General features: G+C 41.3%; 1 protein-coding gene across 3 annotated transcripts in view; it reads left to right on the top strand.

Moving 5' to 3' along the window:
• The first annotated feature begins 540 nt into the window (after positions 1-540).
• Positions 541-16,019, top strand: part of osbp2a (oxysterol binding protein 2a) — a 31,428-nt gene continuing 15,949 nt past the window's right edge. Inside the window, exons 1-10 of one of the 3 annotated variants that reach the window (XM_043234162.1) lie at positions 541-1,116; positions 2,953-3,158; positions 8,028-8,278; positions 8,437-8,605; positions 9,085-9,208; positions 9,716-9,782; positions 9,892-10,020; positions 10,206-10,263; positions 10,369-10,451; positions 12,926-13,046. In XM_043234162.1, coding sequence (XP_043090097.1) covers positions 959-1,116; positions 2,953-3,158; positions 8,028-8,278; positions 8,437-8,605; positions 9,085-9,208; positions 9,716-9,782; positions 9,892-10,020; positions 10,206-10,263; positions 10,369-10,451; positions 12,926-13,046 — 1,366 coding nt within the window. In that variant the 5' untranslated portion in view covers positions 541-958. Of the gene's footprint in view, positions 1,117-2,952; positions 3,159-4,678; positions 4,814-8,027; positions 8,279-8,436; positions 8,606-9,084; positions 9,209-9,715; positions 9,783-9,891; positions 10,021-10,205; positions 10,452-12,925; positions 13,047-16,019 lie in introns of those variants that run through there. The other 2 variants (XM_043234161.1, XM_043234163.1) reach the window with 2 other exon arrangements.

Consider the following 16,019-nt stretch of genomic DNA (forward strand, 5'->3'; position numbering starts at 1 on the left):
AGGAAGATTTTGCAAGGCGAGGTGAATCTCTTATCCATCATCATACCGTGACAAATCTGTCCAACCAATAAAATTCCCGCTGTTACTTAGCAATAATGCTGCGTAACCCGTGTTTTCCCCAAGTAAAGGTCTCTGCAGGCAGCGTAATGGGAGTGTTTGATTAACAAACACCCAGTGGCAATAGAAATAATTGTAAATGAGCATAAGAACCGTATTGTCCACCATGCTGTATTGTTTACATCTAGCTACCACTCACTTGGCATGACTTGCCAGAATTGCTACAAAGTCGCAAGTCGTGATTTATAGTCGTGACTTGTTCTGTTTTAGTTACATGCGTAATTATATAGCAATGAGCGGAGTGAAGACTCTTGAGAAGTATAATTTCGCATTCCACAGATTTTTTTTTTTTTTTACATATATATCGCAACGGCACGAGTGCGAGTAAATAATAAACACACGGTACTGGCACTATTTACTGTGGCGCCATCTTGTGATTATTTAAGCGCAGTGCATTCAAGACGTGAGTAATACAAATATAAACCGGAGAAGAAAAACACTGCATGACTGTGCAGCACCAAATGCCACAATGCAAGGTCAGGAATCTAATCGATATCAGATGCAACCCTGCCGCATTCATGCAAAGCTTATCTCGGGTTGCATACTTCAGCCTTTAATAGCCCGTGCTTCCTCACATCGTCCTCTCTAATGTCTTTACGTCATATGGCAGATTCTGAGCAATCTGTGCGTTCGCGATGGGTCTACGTCATCCTCTGTGTTTCCCCCAGCAGCATCAGTTTGCCATCACATCTCTGGGAAGTGCCGCCTCTCCTCGCCGTGACCGCAAATTTGACTTGTCGCTTATGCCCTCAACGCGTTGCATGAGTGCGGCGGGACGTGCATGCTAAGGCAGGTGTCTGATGTGTGATCCGCAGCGGTGAGGCAGACAGCAGCGCGCAACATGACCGAGCTAGTGGTGCGGACACTTCCGTCTCCTTCAGGTGTGCAGGGTCCCGGCCCGGACGCTTATAAAGGATGGCTCTTTAAATGGACCAACTACCTGAAGGGTTACCAGCGCCGGTGGTTTGTCCTGAGCAACGGCCTCCTGTCGTACTACAGGTAACGTTTAACTTGCTGTGTCACCCTTTTCACCCGCGGTACATTATTTGACCTTTGGGATAGGGGTTGCTCATAAGTTTGAATTAAAAACGTATTGGCACCTGTGCGTACCACTGACATATTTAAGCACAAGTCTTAGTTGTCCATGCTGCAACAATGCCTTTCCTGTCCTGTTTATAATTAGTAATGGGGACATGGAGAGCATCTTGCCTAGATCAGGTTTCCACCCTTCTTCAAGGGCCTTACTGAGAAGCTCTCTCTCTCTCTCTCTCTCTCTCTCTCTCTCTCTCTCTCTCTCTGTCTCTCTCTCTCTCTCTCTCTCTCTCTCTCTCTCTCTCTCTCTCTCTCTCTCTCTCTCTCTCTCTCTCTCTCTCTCTATATATATATATATATATATATATATGTATTAGCCTATACATGCTTCAAACTGAATGAAAAATAAACACAATGGTCTTTAGTTGCATCAATAGTCACGTTTGTGCAAAACCTGTTTATCATGGTTTCCAGGATGATTTGAGAAGGTTTCAAAGAACATTCTGTGAAATCTGTCAGATTTTAAAGTTGTGTCATAATTGCGCTCCTTTGGGACACTGAAATAATATGTCTTGATTTTTTTGCGTATTGTTTTCAATACTATGAATCTTATTACTTTTACATTACTGATTTTGTACCCTTTTGCAGCTGTAAATGTCAGCTTGCTATACTGCAGTGTATGTGCATTTATTGTGGATTCGATATTAATGATGCTCTGATTCAGCACTCTTGGACTCAGAAAACCTGCAGTCTGCATGATGTATTTGACTGGCATTGTTCAATGGTCGACAGCAGTGCTGATATCTAATGAGATATCAATAAAAGAAAAATAAATCAAATGTAATGTAAAAGCTAATGAGATTAAAATAGCTAAGATGAAGAAAGTCAAATCATATATTCCCCCCAAAAATAATATATTCACTTTAGTTAATTTATTTACTTAGTAATTATTTACATGAACAAATTCACTCATAACAAGACAAAAACATCTTATTTTACACAATAATTAGTCTCAGTAAGCTCACATAAAATAATTATTCATTAATGAATTCACTCATAATAAAATACAAATGTTATTGACATCATGATTTATCACAATAAAAATATAAATTCAAAAGTTATTTTTATAGAATAACACTGAAATGAAGGTGAGGTTATGAGGTTTATCTACTACCTATATAATTATAGTAAATGTTTACTCAATTATTTACAATATTACATTCACTTGAGTAATTGTGTACAATATTTATAATTAATGCATTTTAATAGCATAATTACTCAATATATTCCCTCATTATAATAGAACATTATTTACAGCATGGTTTATCACAATAAAATTCATAAATTCACTCATAATAATAGTGAATGACAAATACAATACTAAATTCATTCAATATATTTTTTTACACAAGCATGATTCACAATCATAACTCATTAATAAATTGACTTATAAAATAAATTATTTTACAGCATAATTACTCACAATAATGTATTAACTCATTATAATCTTTATATAATCGTTATAATCATTACTCATAATAAAATGAACATTTACAGTATTTAAATCACAATAAAATGCCAAAAGTAATAAAATAATAATGAACATTTACTCAATTATATACAATACTAAATTCATTCAACCTGACACAGTTACGTTGAGCATCGCTGAATGACCAGTTAATCATTCTGGCTAATATATCCGTCAACACTGTTATAGGAGTATGTTTGAGATGCTTTGGATCTATGACTTTCAGCTAGCTACTTCATCAGTGTATGTTTGTGTATGCGTACATTTGCCTGTAGGACTCAAGCAGAAATGGCACACACCTGCCGAGGCACGATCACCTTGGCGACGGTGCACATAGAGGTGGGCGACACCTGTCACTTTGTGCTGACGAGTGGAGGGCGGAGCTATCACCTGAAGGCATATTCAGAGGGCGAGTGTCAGCGCTGGGTTTCTGCTCTGCAGCAGGCCAAAGTAAACGCTACTCAGATGATGCCTCATTCAGGTAAGTGACAGGCACAGTGCCAAAAAGCCTCTCATAATACAGTTGGTGTGCAGAGCTGCACAAAATGCCATTTTGAAAACTGTAGTAATTATTTACAAATGTGTAAACTTGAATTAGAAGTGATTTCAGCATGTTTGTTAGAATCTTGTCTTGTTATTTAGGCTTGTTATTCTCATACCTTTTTATTGTTGGCTACGTAGTGAAGGCTGAGAACAGGAATGTGCAGTAAAATGATTTCCTATATAAAAACACATGTTCTTTCGTCTTAAATAATATTAGGGCTGTCATTAATGATTATTTTAGCAGTAGTCAAGTAATTCGGTAAGTATAATACACGTTTTCTCTGTTAATAAAAATAGATCTAACTGAATAATAGCCTTTAATATGACTTAAAAATACAAAAGTGATAGCAATGAGGTGATGGAAATTAGTTTAATATTGACTAAACAACATTTAGTTCAAATGTCTGCTTAGTCGTAAATATTTGGACATTTCATAAAGACAGAAATTGAACAGCCACTGTATTTTCTTGAATATGTGTACATCAAAATGCGTAAAATTTAAACTTTTGTTTTAAAATCTGCCTTGTAGTTAGTGCGCTAACAGTGACCCGAGTTTGAATCCAGCCTCATGGTCCTCTATCCACCTAATGCTTTCCTGTCTGCTTTATACTGAATAAAGGCATAAAAAAGCTCATTAATAAGGCTGAACTTGTGATAGCTATTCTTCTGTGTTTGCATAGTTTATAAATGATTTACTTTAAAAATCTGATGAAATGGCGAATTGTAGCATTTGTGAATTTACAGTAGTATTATGCTTTCTTTTTATTCTTTCTTTTGAAAAATGTTTTCAATATATCATGCAGCCATGGAAAATAGTCTAATAATGTGTTCCATGTATTCTCTTCTATGAAACAGGCAAAATGCAATCAAGGATTAAAAAAAAAAATCATGACAGCCCTAAATAATATATTACAAAAATTAAATTAGATTGTATGTAAGAAATAGTATAATAAACAACTGCAGTGACTTTCTATATTCAAAAAGTCATTGAAAAAGCATTGCATTCTTCAAGTGAATGCCACTAGGGGGTAGCATTGTTCAGGATGATCTTTATATATTTTTTAAAAAAAAGTTATAAATGACATGCAAAACAATTGTTATATCCTCATAAAGATTATGTATTAAATGTGCTTATTATTTCTGTTTTGCATTTAATAGACAGATTTTTTTTTTTGTTCAGTCACTGATTTGTCTTAAAATAATTTATGTAATGCATGTATTTTTTTTTTTAACAAAACGTTGTCCTGGTATTTTGAGAAAACAAAGGTAAAAAAATATTACATATATTTTATTTGCACAAATAATTTTACTGTGTATCCAGCTCCTCTGTGATTGCATACTGCACACATTCCCACTGAGATGATATCATGTGCTGCTGAATGTGAATGAGTGACGATCAAATAAGCCCCACCCACCATGCAGTTTGGAGAGTGTGAGGGGAAAGAGGGAGGGCGAGAAAGAAAACAGGAGCGAGAGGGATGGGAGGGAAGCTGGGAAGGTGACTGAGGAGACAGAAAGGGAACGTTGCATTTTAACATCATCTTCACTAAATAAGCTAATTGCTTTCTTTGTATTTATCTGATTCAAGAAAAGGTAGGAAAAATTGAAAATAGAAAAGTTTGATTGCCATTTATGCAAGCGCATTTGTCTTTTGTCTCAGTAGACAAAGCATTTGTTTTATTTTAGTACTATATGAATTTAGTGGAATAGTCTGGTTTAATATCAGCCTTGTGTTCTGTATGCAGTGGCTTTTTATGATCACTGGAAAGAGTGTATCTTTATAGATTCTCTGATGCACATTGTGGGTACTCTATCAATCATTTCACATTTAATATAACATGTTTATGTTTGCATGTGGTCACTTACTTTTTTACGAACTAAATATATTTAGTGCTTATAGCTTAGTCTCAGGATTTAAATTGTTAACCTACTGAACTAATGTTTGACTAACCACAGTATGCTATGCAAGTCAATTTTAACATTTTCTGATGTATTGTTTGGTTGTCAAAGTTGTTTCTTTGAGTGTGGTCTGAAAGTGTGTGTTGGTGTTGTAAGTGTGAGAAACATAGAACAAAACTCGGTGCAAATCAGATTATCTGTACTACAAAGTGAGCAGGCTGACGGGACAAATTAAACTTAACTGGCTTGTTTTCGGAGATCCTTCCAGTCTTTTATGTCAAATCTTGCCTGTTCTGCGATCTGCTGTTAGGTTAGGTGTGGTTATTCAGAGATGAGTCACTCGTGTATCTCCAACAGGTCAGCGGAAGGGGATCTTTAATTGATTCTCCAGCACTGGTGCACTTACTCTTACTCCTGCTGAGGCTGAGTGAGCCTCTCTTGCTCTCTATTTTAATTCCCCTACAATCTCAAGACTCCCTCTGGCTGCAGATGTGGCACTGTGATGTAAGATGGGGCAGTCGAGCACCTTTGGCAGGAGACGCAGGCACACAATGGCTGTATGTGTGTCATCAGACTGGGGGTGTTCTCATTCTCTCCTGTTTCATTCTGCTCTGTAGATATCCACACCAATCCACTTTGCCACAATTGTTTTTTTGATAAGCAGAAAATTGCAGTCTTTTGCTTGGATTGAGCTGAAGGTACTTTGGATTATATATGGTTTAGGTAAAAAGATTGAAGCTGGCGTTTCAGTGATATTGTAATCCTTGTGAATGATGGGTTCAGTTAATCTCCACTTTAACAAAATATATAACTTGTAAAAAGCTTTTCTAACAAATGTACAAAAGTAGCTTTAGCAAAGTTGTTAAAAATATAACAAAAATAAGAGGAGTGAGTTTATAATTTTGAAGAATACTCAAAAATTCTCTTGAGTAAAAAAAATCTTGTAGTTGTTTTGTGACTTAAATGTGATAAATGTGTGTTTGTTTAAAATAACTATACAGTATATTGCAAAGACATGCATAATTTTCTTATAACAAATGAACACATTTTCCTTAATCACCAAAGGTTTAAATAAGATCCAGATTGCTTTTATTGTTATATTTTCAATCACCAATATTCAGAAAATGAATTTTTACTATGTAAAATTAAATAATCAAAATAATGCTAATGCCACGTAGTAAATAAGTAGTATTACACTGAAAAAAACAAAAACAAAACAACATTTGCAGTTTTGATGCAAACAGTAATGTTGTGAAGTAGTATTACAATTTAGAATAACCATTTCCTATCTGAATATTTTTTTTAAAACTTTATCATGTCACACGATCCTTCAGAAATTATTCTAATATGGTGATATTCTAATATGCTGACATTTATTATCATTATCAATGTTAAAGACGGTTGTGCTGCTGTATATATTTGTTGGAACTGTGATGCCCCATTTCCTGACGTAACATATTTGATATATAGCATAGACAGTGTCACCTGATAAATCAGGCTGCAGCAGGTCATTTAAAGGTCGCACATCTACCTTTTCAGTGTGGCTGCCTCAGTGCTTCCAAAAATGTCTTTCGTCATACAAGATGCAATTTACAAGCTGTTTTCATCTGCTTTCCAATGAGCGATGGCCATGTGGTGTGAGAGAGCTGGCAAAGCAAGACGCATTAGCCTGTTTAGTTTTTTTCATTTTCCTTATAGCTTCTAAAAATAGTCATTCTCCCAATTGCGTAGGACTTTGTTTCCATGGTAACTGTGTTCATTCACAGAAACCTGATGTTTTGAATGGGTTGCTGGTTATTATGACAACTTTCTTCATACTCGCTCATTCGATCACTGCCCACATTCATCTATGATGTCCTTCAGCTCTATAATGACATCTAAATCTGCATCTTTCTCCCTGATTGCTTGCTTTTAGTTTGAACGTGTTCTCTCTCTCTCTCTCTCTCTCTCTCTCTCTCTCTCTCTCTCCTCTCTCTCTCTCTCTTCATATGGCTTCTATCCATATCTATGGTCATTTTTCAGCATCCATTTTAAGCTTGGCTGGAAAATATGCTTGTAATTGTAAAGACCTCCACAAAAGGACAGTTTTAGTTGTTAGCTATCGCCCTAGAGCCCTCTAGCTCTGCGTCTGTGTGCGTTTGTGCTATTTATAAAGTTATTTTAGTTCAGCCTGCAGCGCTGCAGTGACCATCTCTGTTGGCTGAAAAACATCAAAACACAGATTAACTTCCTTTATTTAAAGAAATGTGCCATACTTTCTGTTCATCACTGGAGTTACTTTGAATTGTCCTTCAGTTTGCAAGGAACAAACAAAAACTGCACATACAATAATTTGTTTGCAAATCTTTGGCAGGGGTTTTTAAACTTTTGAATGTACTCCAAAGTATGTACTCCCCTTATAAAATGTAAAGGCAGTTTATAAAATATTGTAAGGCTCAGTTTTACAACGTGGAAAAAAAATAGTAAAACAAAAACAAAATGGAAAAAATAACCTTCATTAATGGTTACTGATGAAGAATAATTGTTAATACTACTACTAATATTTTGACAAATTATGGACTTTGTGACTTTCTGTGTTATTGTTTTTTTTTTGTGATTAACCGACTAATGAAATTTTTAATGACTAAGCCTCTTCTAGTTGAATAATGGTTATTCAACTAGGGAGCAGTCCATATTTGTATTGACACAAATGAAAATGAGGCTGTGCTGTGTATATTCAACTGTTCTTCTTGGTGTTCAATGTTCAACTTCTTTGGACAAACATATTGTCAATGTTTTTTGAGTTTTCCTAGATACAGCATGTACAATTCATGAAAAAGAAAACTTCTGTCAAATTAAAAACAAAGCAGTGCTTCACTTATATCATCTTCTCGTTTATATTCTGTCTCTCCATTAAACTATTCTGCAGATGATTCTGGAGATGAGGCTCCACTAGCCCAGCCAGATCGTGCTCTGATCCAGGGGGCGCTCAAAACTCTGGCCAGCAAGCTTGAAGACCTCAGCACCTGCAACGAGCTCATAGGGAAGCACGGAGCCGCCCTCCAGCGCTCCCTCAGTGAACTAGAGGACCTGCGAGCCTCCAGCGACGGCGTCGATAAACTGAAGACCGTCAACGAGCGAGCCACTCTCTTCCGCATCACTTCCAATGCTATGATCAATGTACGTTTTAGTGTCATTCTTGTTAATTTTACCTAATTTAGCATATTAAATGTAATTAATTTAGCCTAAAAAATAGACATTTTATTTTAAAAAAATCGCTCAAATTGTAACAGAAAATGAATGATGAATCTGAATGATTGGGCTGGTTTTTGTATCAGGCCTGCCAGGACTTTGTGGATCTAGCGGAAGCACACAGCCGGCGGTGGCAGCGTGCACTGCAGTATGAACGGGAACAGCGCCACCATCTGGAGGAGACTATTGAGCAGCTAGCAAAACAGCACAACAGTTTGGAGAGAGCCTGGAGAGAATCACCTAGCACACACAATAGTGAGGCTCCTTCATTAGGGCCCTGAACCAATGGGTGCAGGGCCTTTTGTTTTTCTAAGGATTATTATTAAATTTTTTCTTTTGACTATTTCAGGGCTTTTTGGGGGCCTTAACATGATCAAAAACGTGAAAATCGGCAGACATGTTGGAATCTGCTCCCATTAGGACACCACAGAGGCTGGGACCCGGGTGTGGCACAGGGGCTGTACAGAGCCCCCTGGAACACAACCGGAAAACTGGCTTTATAGCGCACACATACTCGGTACACATATAGATCACTTTGTGCTGAACACAATGATAAGTAGCACAACTGTTTTCAACACCAATAATTTAGAAACGTTTTTTGAACATCAAATCAGCACATTAGAATGATTTTATGTGACACTGAAGATAGTAATGAGTAATATTAAAATAAAATTAAATATAAATATAAATAATAATAAAATTATATATATATTTTTTTTCATCTTAATCTTCAGAAGGGGCAGAAGGAACACCGGAGGGAGAATCCAGTGAAGAAAATGAAGACATAGAGTTCTTTGATGCCATGGAAGATTCTCCCGCCTTCATCGCAGTGCCTGCAGACAATCACTCACAACACAGGTCCATATATACAAAGATTATTTGATAACCAGTGATTTCTGGGAGCCAGTGTACCTTGTTTTTACTTGGACTAATTTTAGTCTTCATAATTTGCATTTTGCATAATTTGAATTTTAATTTCTCTCTATGATAATTAATGTGCTGAGACTGTTACACTATTAATAATTTTTTGTAATCGATTTCAGATGCACCTTTTGTTTAAGTGGTGCTTCAAAGCAAAATACATTGTGGTTTCCATGTCGGTTTCATGTCATATCAATCTCTTCCTGTATAAGTGGGCAGTCCTCGGCCAAAATAAGTGGATGCTAAGTGGAATAATGTTATTGTGAATATAGAAAACAACAAATAGTTTTCAATATCTGTACAGTGTTTATCTATTCTTTGCTTGAGTAATAAATGTTATTCCCCTAGTGTGGCTTGTGAGTACAATACATATTTACTGTCAAAAGCAATTCAGTATTTCATCCTTCACTTGTGTTTCTGTTTGTGTGTCTGTATGTGTCTTAGACACTTGAGCAGTAATCAGAGCGTGACCAGTGGAAGTTTATCCAGTAATTGGAGCCAGGATGACAATGTGAGTTTAGACTTTTGTTTATTCATATCATATTCAAACCGCACATGCCAAATAGTATTCATCTTAATTAAAATGTTTGTTCTCTATAGCATTTCCTCTGTGTTTACAGGATGGTTCCGGTAGTTACTTGCGCAGGGGCAGACGCTGTCGTATCCCAGATAAGCCCAACTACTCCCTGAACCTGTGGAGCATTATGAAGAATTGCATTGGAAAGGAGCTCTCGAAGATCCCCATGCCTGTGAGAGGACTTTCAGAATTTGTGTTACATAGAACTGAGATATAATATATTGTAGATAGTGCCAAATTATGATAAAGAAATCATTCATCTAAAAAAGGAAGATTTGCTGAAAATAAACCTTTAAATGATTGCATTATCATTATAAAATGCATTATCAGCATCTTGACATGGATCTTCACTTCCAGGTGAACTTCAACGAGCCATTATCAATGCTGCAGCGTCTGACAGAGGATCTTGAATATAGTGAGCTCTTGGACCGGGCAGCACGCTGTGACTCATCTCTGGAACAGATGTGTCTTGTGGCCGCCTTCTCTGTCTCATCCTATTCAACCACTGTCTATCGCACAGGGAAACCCTTCAACCCCCTGCTGGGAGAGACCTATGAGCTGGACCGCGTGGAGGAGTATGGATACCGTTCCATCTGTGAACAGGTCTAAAAAACACACATCAGTCTAACATGTATAACATTTATGAGAGATATATAACATTTTACTTACCTAATTATAGTTCAAGACCACTATTATCAAAATAATAGATACCAGCATAAAGTTTGATTTGGTGGAATGGTTCTGTTCTGTGCAAAACCTCCCTGCCCATCCATGCAGCATGTCATGAATGAGCAGGAAAAGCAGCATTCATACCCCCTCTATGGTTAACAAAACGGAATAGGCAAATATCAATGTACTTAATGATATTTGAGTGTAACAGTTTGAGAGATAGGAGTCTATAACAGAAAGCCAAGTCCTGACTGTGCAAAAGGAGCATGGAGGACGGTAATTTGCTCTGGAGTAAGTGGAAAATCTGCTGATTTAATACTGGAAATAGCTTATATAGGAATGCAACGTCAACGTGTTTACGGAAGCGGTGGTGGGATTCATCAGGAAACTAGCAGATGATACGGTAGAGAAAACCGTCATCAGGACATTTCCCAACCAGAAGCCGTGGGTAGACAAAACTATTCGCGACTCTCTGAGATCCCGATCCGCATCACGGACTATAAAACGCCAACCTCCAGAGTGGAGAGCGCAGATGCTTCTCTGGCAGACGAGCTAAACACCTTTTATGCTCGTTTCGAGGCTGCAGCTAATCATGCTAGCGGCGCTAGCGGTATGATGAACAGCATGCATGCTGAGAGAGCTGGAGAGGAAATCACGTTCACCATTTCAGAGCACGACGTAAGGAGGGCATTCAGGAGAGTGAACACCAGGAAGGCAGCAGGACCTGACGGCATCACAGGTCGGGTTCTGAGAGCCTGTGCTGACCAGCTAGCACCGGTGTTCACTGAGATATTTAATCTCTCCCTGAAACAGTCTACAAGTCCCCTCGTGTTTCAAACAGTCCATCATCGTTCCTGTGCCAAAGAAACCTTAGCCCTCTTGCCTGAATGACTACCGCCTTGTAGCTCTGACGTCGGTAGTGATGAAGTGCTTTGAGAGACTGGTCAGAGACTTCATCACTGCATCACTACCGGAAACACTGGACCCACTACAGTTCGCTTACCGCCAGAACCGGTCTACGGAGGATGCCATCACACACCTCCTTCACACAACCACGAGCCACCTGGATTATAGAAAAGGGAACTATATGAAAATGCTGTTCATGGACTATAGTTCAGCGTTCAACACCATAGTTCCCTCCACACTCACCTCTAAGTTGGAGTTCCTGGGACTCAGCCCATCCCTGCGTCACTGGATCACCAACTTCCTGACCGACAGACCACAAGCCGTACGGATGGGAAAACACACCTCATCCTCCCTCACCCTCAGCACTGGAGCCCCTCAGGGTTGTGTTCTGAGCCCCCTGCTGTACTCGCTGTACACCATGACTGTGTGGCCACTACAAACTCCACCACCATCATTAAATTTGCTGACGACACTGTTGTGGTGGGCCTGATCTCCAACAACGATGAGATGGCCTACCTTCAGGAGATCAACAACCTGGAGAGATGGTGTCAGGAGAACAATCTGCTCCTGAATGTCAGCAAAACAAAGGAGTTAATAGTGGACTTCAGCACGAAGCAGGTGCGTTCATGCCATCCAATCATGATCAACGGGACCCCAGTGGAGAGAGTGGACAGTTTTCGGTACCTGGGTGTTCACATCACACAGGACCTGTCTTGGTCAGCTGAGCACACCATCCACACAGTGAGCTCCCTGTGCTGCAGCAAATCTACAACAAGCGGTGCTGTGCCAGGGCCAGGAAGATCGTGAAAGACCTCAGCCATCCCAACAATGGACTCTTTTCTCTGTTGCGTTCAGGAAAGCGCTTTCGTTCCCTGAAGGCAAACACAGAGAGAATGAGGAGGAGCTTCTTCCCACAGGCCATTCGGAGTCTGAACCAGGAAACACCCAGCACCTAATTACCGGGACTCTCATGTTCACCCTTCTTTCCCCAGATACTTGTCACTTTACTCTGCACTGGACAATTTTGCACTAGTCACTTTACATTGGACATTCACAACAGCAACTTTACACTTTACACTTTATATTTTATACTTTATATTGTATTTTTTATACTTTGTACACTTCTTCTTTATATATATATATATATATATATATATTTTTTTTTTTTTTTTATTTTTATATTTATATTATATATATATATATATATATATATATATATATATATACATATATATATATATATATTTTTTTTTTTTCGACGCTGGGCGGTTGTAAAAAGCATTTCACTTCATGTCGTACCATGTATGTATGTATGTGTATGTGACAAATAAAATTTGAATTTGAATTTGCAGTGACAGGTGTCGTGTTCCTATAGGTTTTTGTGATCAGTTGAGCAAGCTTGACTCACGTTACCTGCCAGAACTAACGCTAATGTTTGATTTAATGTATTAAATGTTGTCAGTGATTGAGTGACACACTGATCAGCTTTTTTTTTCTCTCAGATATGTCATCACCCTCCGGCGGCTGCCCACCATGTGATTTCACAGCGAGGATGGACCCTGTGGCAGGAGATCACCATCGACAGCAAATTTCGTGGCAAATACATCTCGATCATGCCGCTAGGTGATCCATCATGTGCTATGAGTCACCTTTAGAGTACATTCACATCGTTACACACACACAAGCAGATCCATCAGCCATGACTCTTTTTACACTAATAACCACTTTCTAGAGATACATAAAGTATGCGATCCAGAGTTATACCATAAAACATTAAGTGAAATTTATTATATATGATAATTTTAAATATATGAAGTGCATACACACATATGTGTGTATATGTCACGCTCGTGGTTTCGCGAGAAAGGAGCACACGGCAAGTAACATCAACTTAAACAGATTTAATCCAATAATGGGCAAAAATAATAGATACAGGCAGGCAGGCAGAACATAAACCACATATGTAACCTTGACGTTCGGACAAACGGAATACAAACACACAGGACTTAAATACACAAGGTAATTGACTAAATTAACAAGACACGGCTGAAGACAATAATACAGTTAACATGAAGGGAAGGTAGGGCACAGAGAGCACATGGCACGAGACAGAAACAATAAACAGAGTCCAGAGACGTGACATATCGCCCCCCTCCCGGAAGGTACGTCCTCGCACCGAAAAGACAAATCTAAAACGGGAGCTTGGGAGAAGGACGGCCCCCAGGAGGGGGCAGGCAGACAGGAGTCCAAGGAGGTGCAGACGGTGGGAGGAGCCAGGGAGGACACAGGAGGAGTCCGGAGCAGGAGGATATCCAGAGCTCAGCCATGGTGGTCCACGGTGGAGCCAACGGAGGGAGGACCATGGAGGAGGAGCGGCCATCGACTCCATGGGGCCGACCGATGGCGGCGGAGCAGGTGGTGTAGGAGACTGAGGGCGGCGGCGGAGAGCCCGAAGAGCCAGGGTGACGCAGAGGCGCTGGAGGTCCTAGGCGACGCCGCAGGCTTCGGCAACCGATGTAGAGACGGGGGACGGGAAGGACGTTGCGGAGCCAGAGCGACAGAGGTGGAGCCGGAGGGAAGGAGGAGCCTGACAGAGCCGGTGGGATGGAGGGACGAGGTGAAGCCAGAGGAGAGGAATCCCGAGGCGACATATGGACAACAACCGACAAATGCGGAGCCGGAGGGACGATGGAGCCTTTTGGAGCTGGTGGCCTGATGGACCACGGTGGAGAGGAGGGAGCTAGGAGCCTAAGAGGAGCCAACGGGTCTACGAGCCGATGTGGAGTCCGGGACTCGGAGGTGGGACGGTGAGGTGAGGGATCCTCCTCCCACGACGGCGATGGAGACCGGCAGATCCGTGGCGAGCTCCAGATGGTGTGCTGAGGATGAGCGCAGGGGCTTCTGGGATCCATCGACGGCGTGTGGCAAGGGTTGGAGGGTGGTTTAACTTGAGGCGGCGCTGGCTGCACGGACACTGGACGGAGCGCACAAGGCGCGGGCACTGGATGGAGTGCATGTGGCGCGGGCACTGGACGGAGCGCACAAGGCGCGGGCACTGGACGGGCTCTGGATGGAGCGCACAAGGTGCGGTCACTGGACGGAGCGCACGAGGCGCGGGCACTGGACGGAGCGCACGAGGCGCGGGCACTGGACGGAGCGCACGAGGCGCGGGCACTGGGAGCGCTCGAGGAACAGTCTCTAGGGGGCGCTTCTGAGGCAGGTATTCAGGACGGCTGAACGGGACCAGCGGGCTAACAGGATGGCTGGATGGGACCAGCGGGCTAACAGGACGGCTGGACGGGAACAGGAACTCTGGATACAGGGGAGGCGCCCAGTCTAAGTCCAAATCAACATCATCCAGCTCCTCTTGTAGATCCAGCAGCCCTAGGTGGATGATCAGCTCATCCTCAGCCATGGTGCAGTGGGCGGAGCTCCACTCCGCGCTCTCGCTGTAAACGGCTGTCTCCACCGTGGCGAGCTTTGTTGCCGGCTCACACACCTGGTCTGTCGCAGTCGGTTCGGGTCCGGTGGCGCTCCACGGCTCTGTCGCTCTCCTCAGCGATGGTTCCGTGGTCGTGCCAGACTCTGCAACTGCGCCATTGGTGGGCACAGGCTTGGGCTCCGCGACGCGGGGAGATGATTGGCTGGGCTCTGGATCTGGATCTGGAGTGGGGCTTGTGTCGTTGTCCATGGGCTGAACAGTCATCGGCGAATTACATGACACCAGCACCCACTCGATTTAGGCGGCGATGCTCTCCTTTGAGGGCCGTCCCCGAACAGCTTCGCTTGTGTGGTGGTGTTTAGTCCTCGGAGGTGGATCGAGCAGAGGAAGCTGTCCGGGTAGCGCGAGTAGTTTGCGAGGGCGAGGAAGTCCTTTGTATAGCCCTCGAGAGAGAGCAATTCTCCTGCTCCAGCAGGAGGATGAGGAAGTTGGGGTCGTTATAGGGGGAATCCATGACAAAAACAAAAAGGGGAAAATACGCCGCTATTTAATTTTAAGGTCCGAACGTACTGTGTCGCTCGTGGTTTCGCGAGAAAGGAGCACACGGCAAGTAACATCAACTTAAACGGATTTAATCCAATAACGGGCAAAAATAATAATAGATACAGGCAGGCAGGCAGGCAGGCAGGCAGGCAGGCAGGCAGGCAGGCAGGCAGGCAGGCAGGCAGGCAGGCAGGCAGGCAGGCAGGCAGGCAGGCAGGCAGGCAGGCAGGCAGGCAGGCAGAGCATAAACCACGTATGTAACCTTGACGTTCGGACAAACGGAATACAAACACACAGGACTTAAAAGTGCACAAGGTAATTGACTAAATTAACAAGACACGGCTGAAGACAATAATACAATTAACATGAAGGGAAGGTAGGGCACAGAGAGCACATGGCACGAGACAAAAACAATAAACAAAGTCCAGAGTCCAGAGACGTGACAGTATATATATATATATTTATATGTGTGTGTGTGTGTGTATACATATATGAATAGTAATCTCATGATTTCTGACCAGTGTTTTCATTTGCAATATGTATATACATAGACATACATAATGTCATTACTAAAAATATTTGTACTTCTGGTAAATATGACCAAAGAAGGC

This window comes from Puntigrus tetrazona, unplaced genomic scaffold (genome assembly GCF_018831695.1).
Source record: "Puntigrus tetrazona isolate hp1 unplaced genomic scaffold, ASM1883169v1 S000001081, whole genome shotgun sequence".
NCBI classification, from domain to species: Eukaryota; Metazoa; Chordata; class Actinopteri; order Cypriniformes; family Cyprinidae; genus Puntigrus; species Puntigrus tetrazona.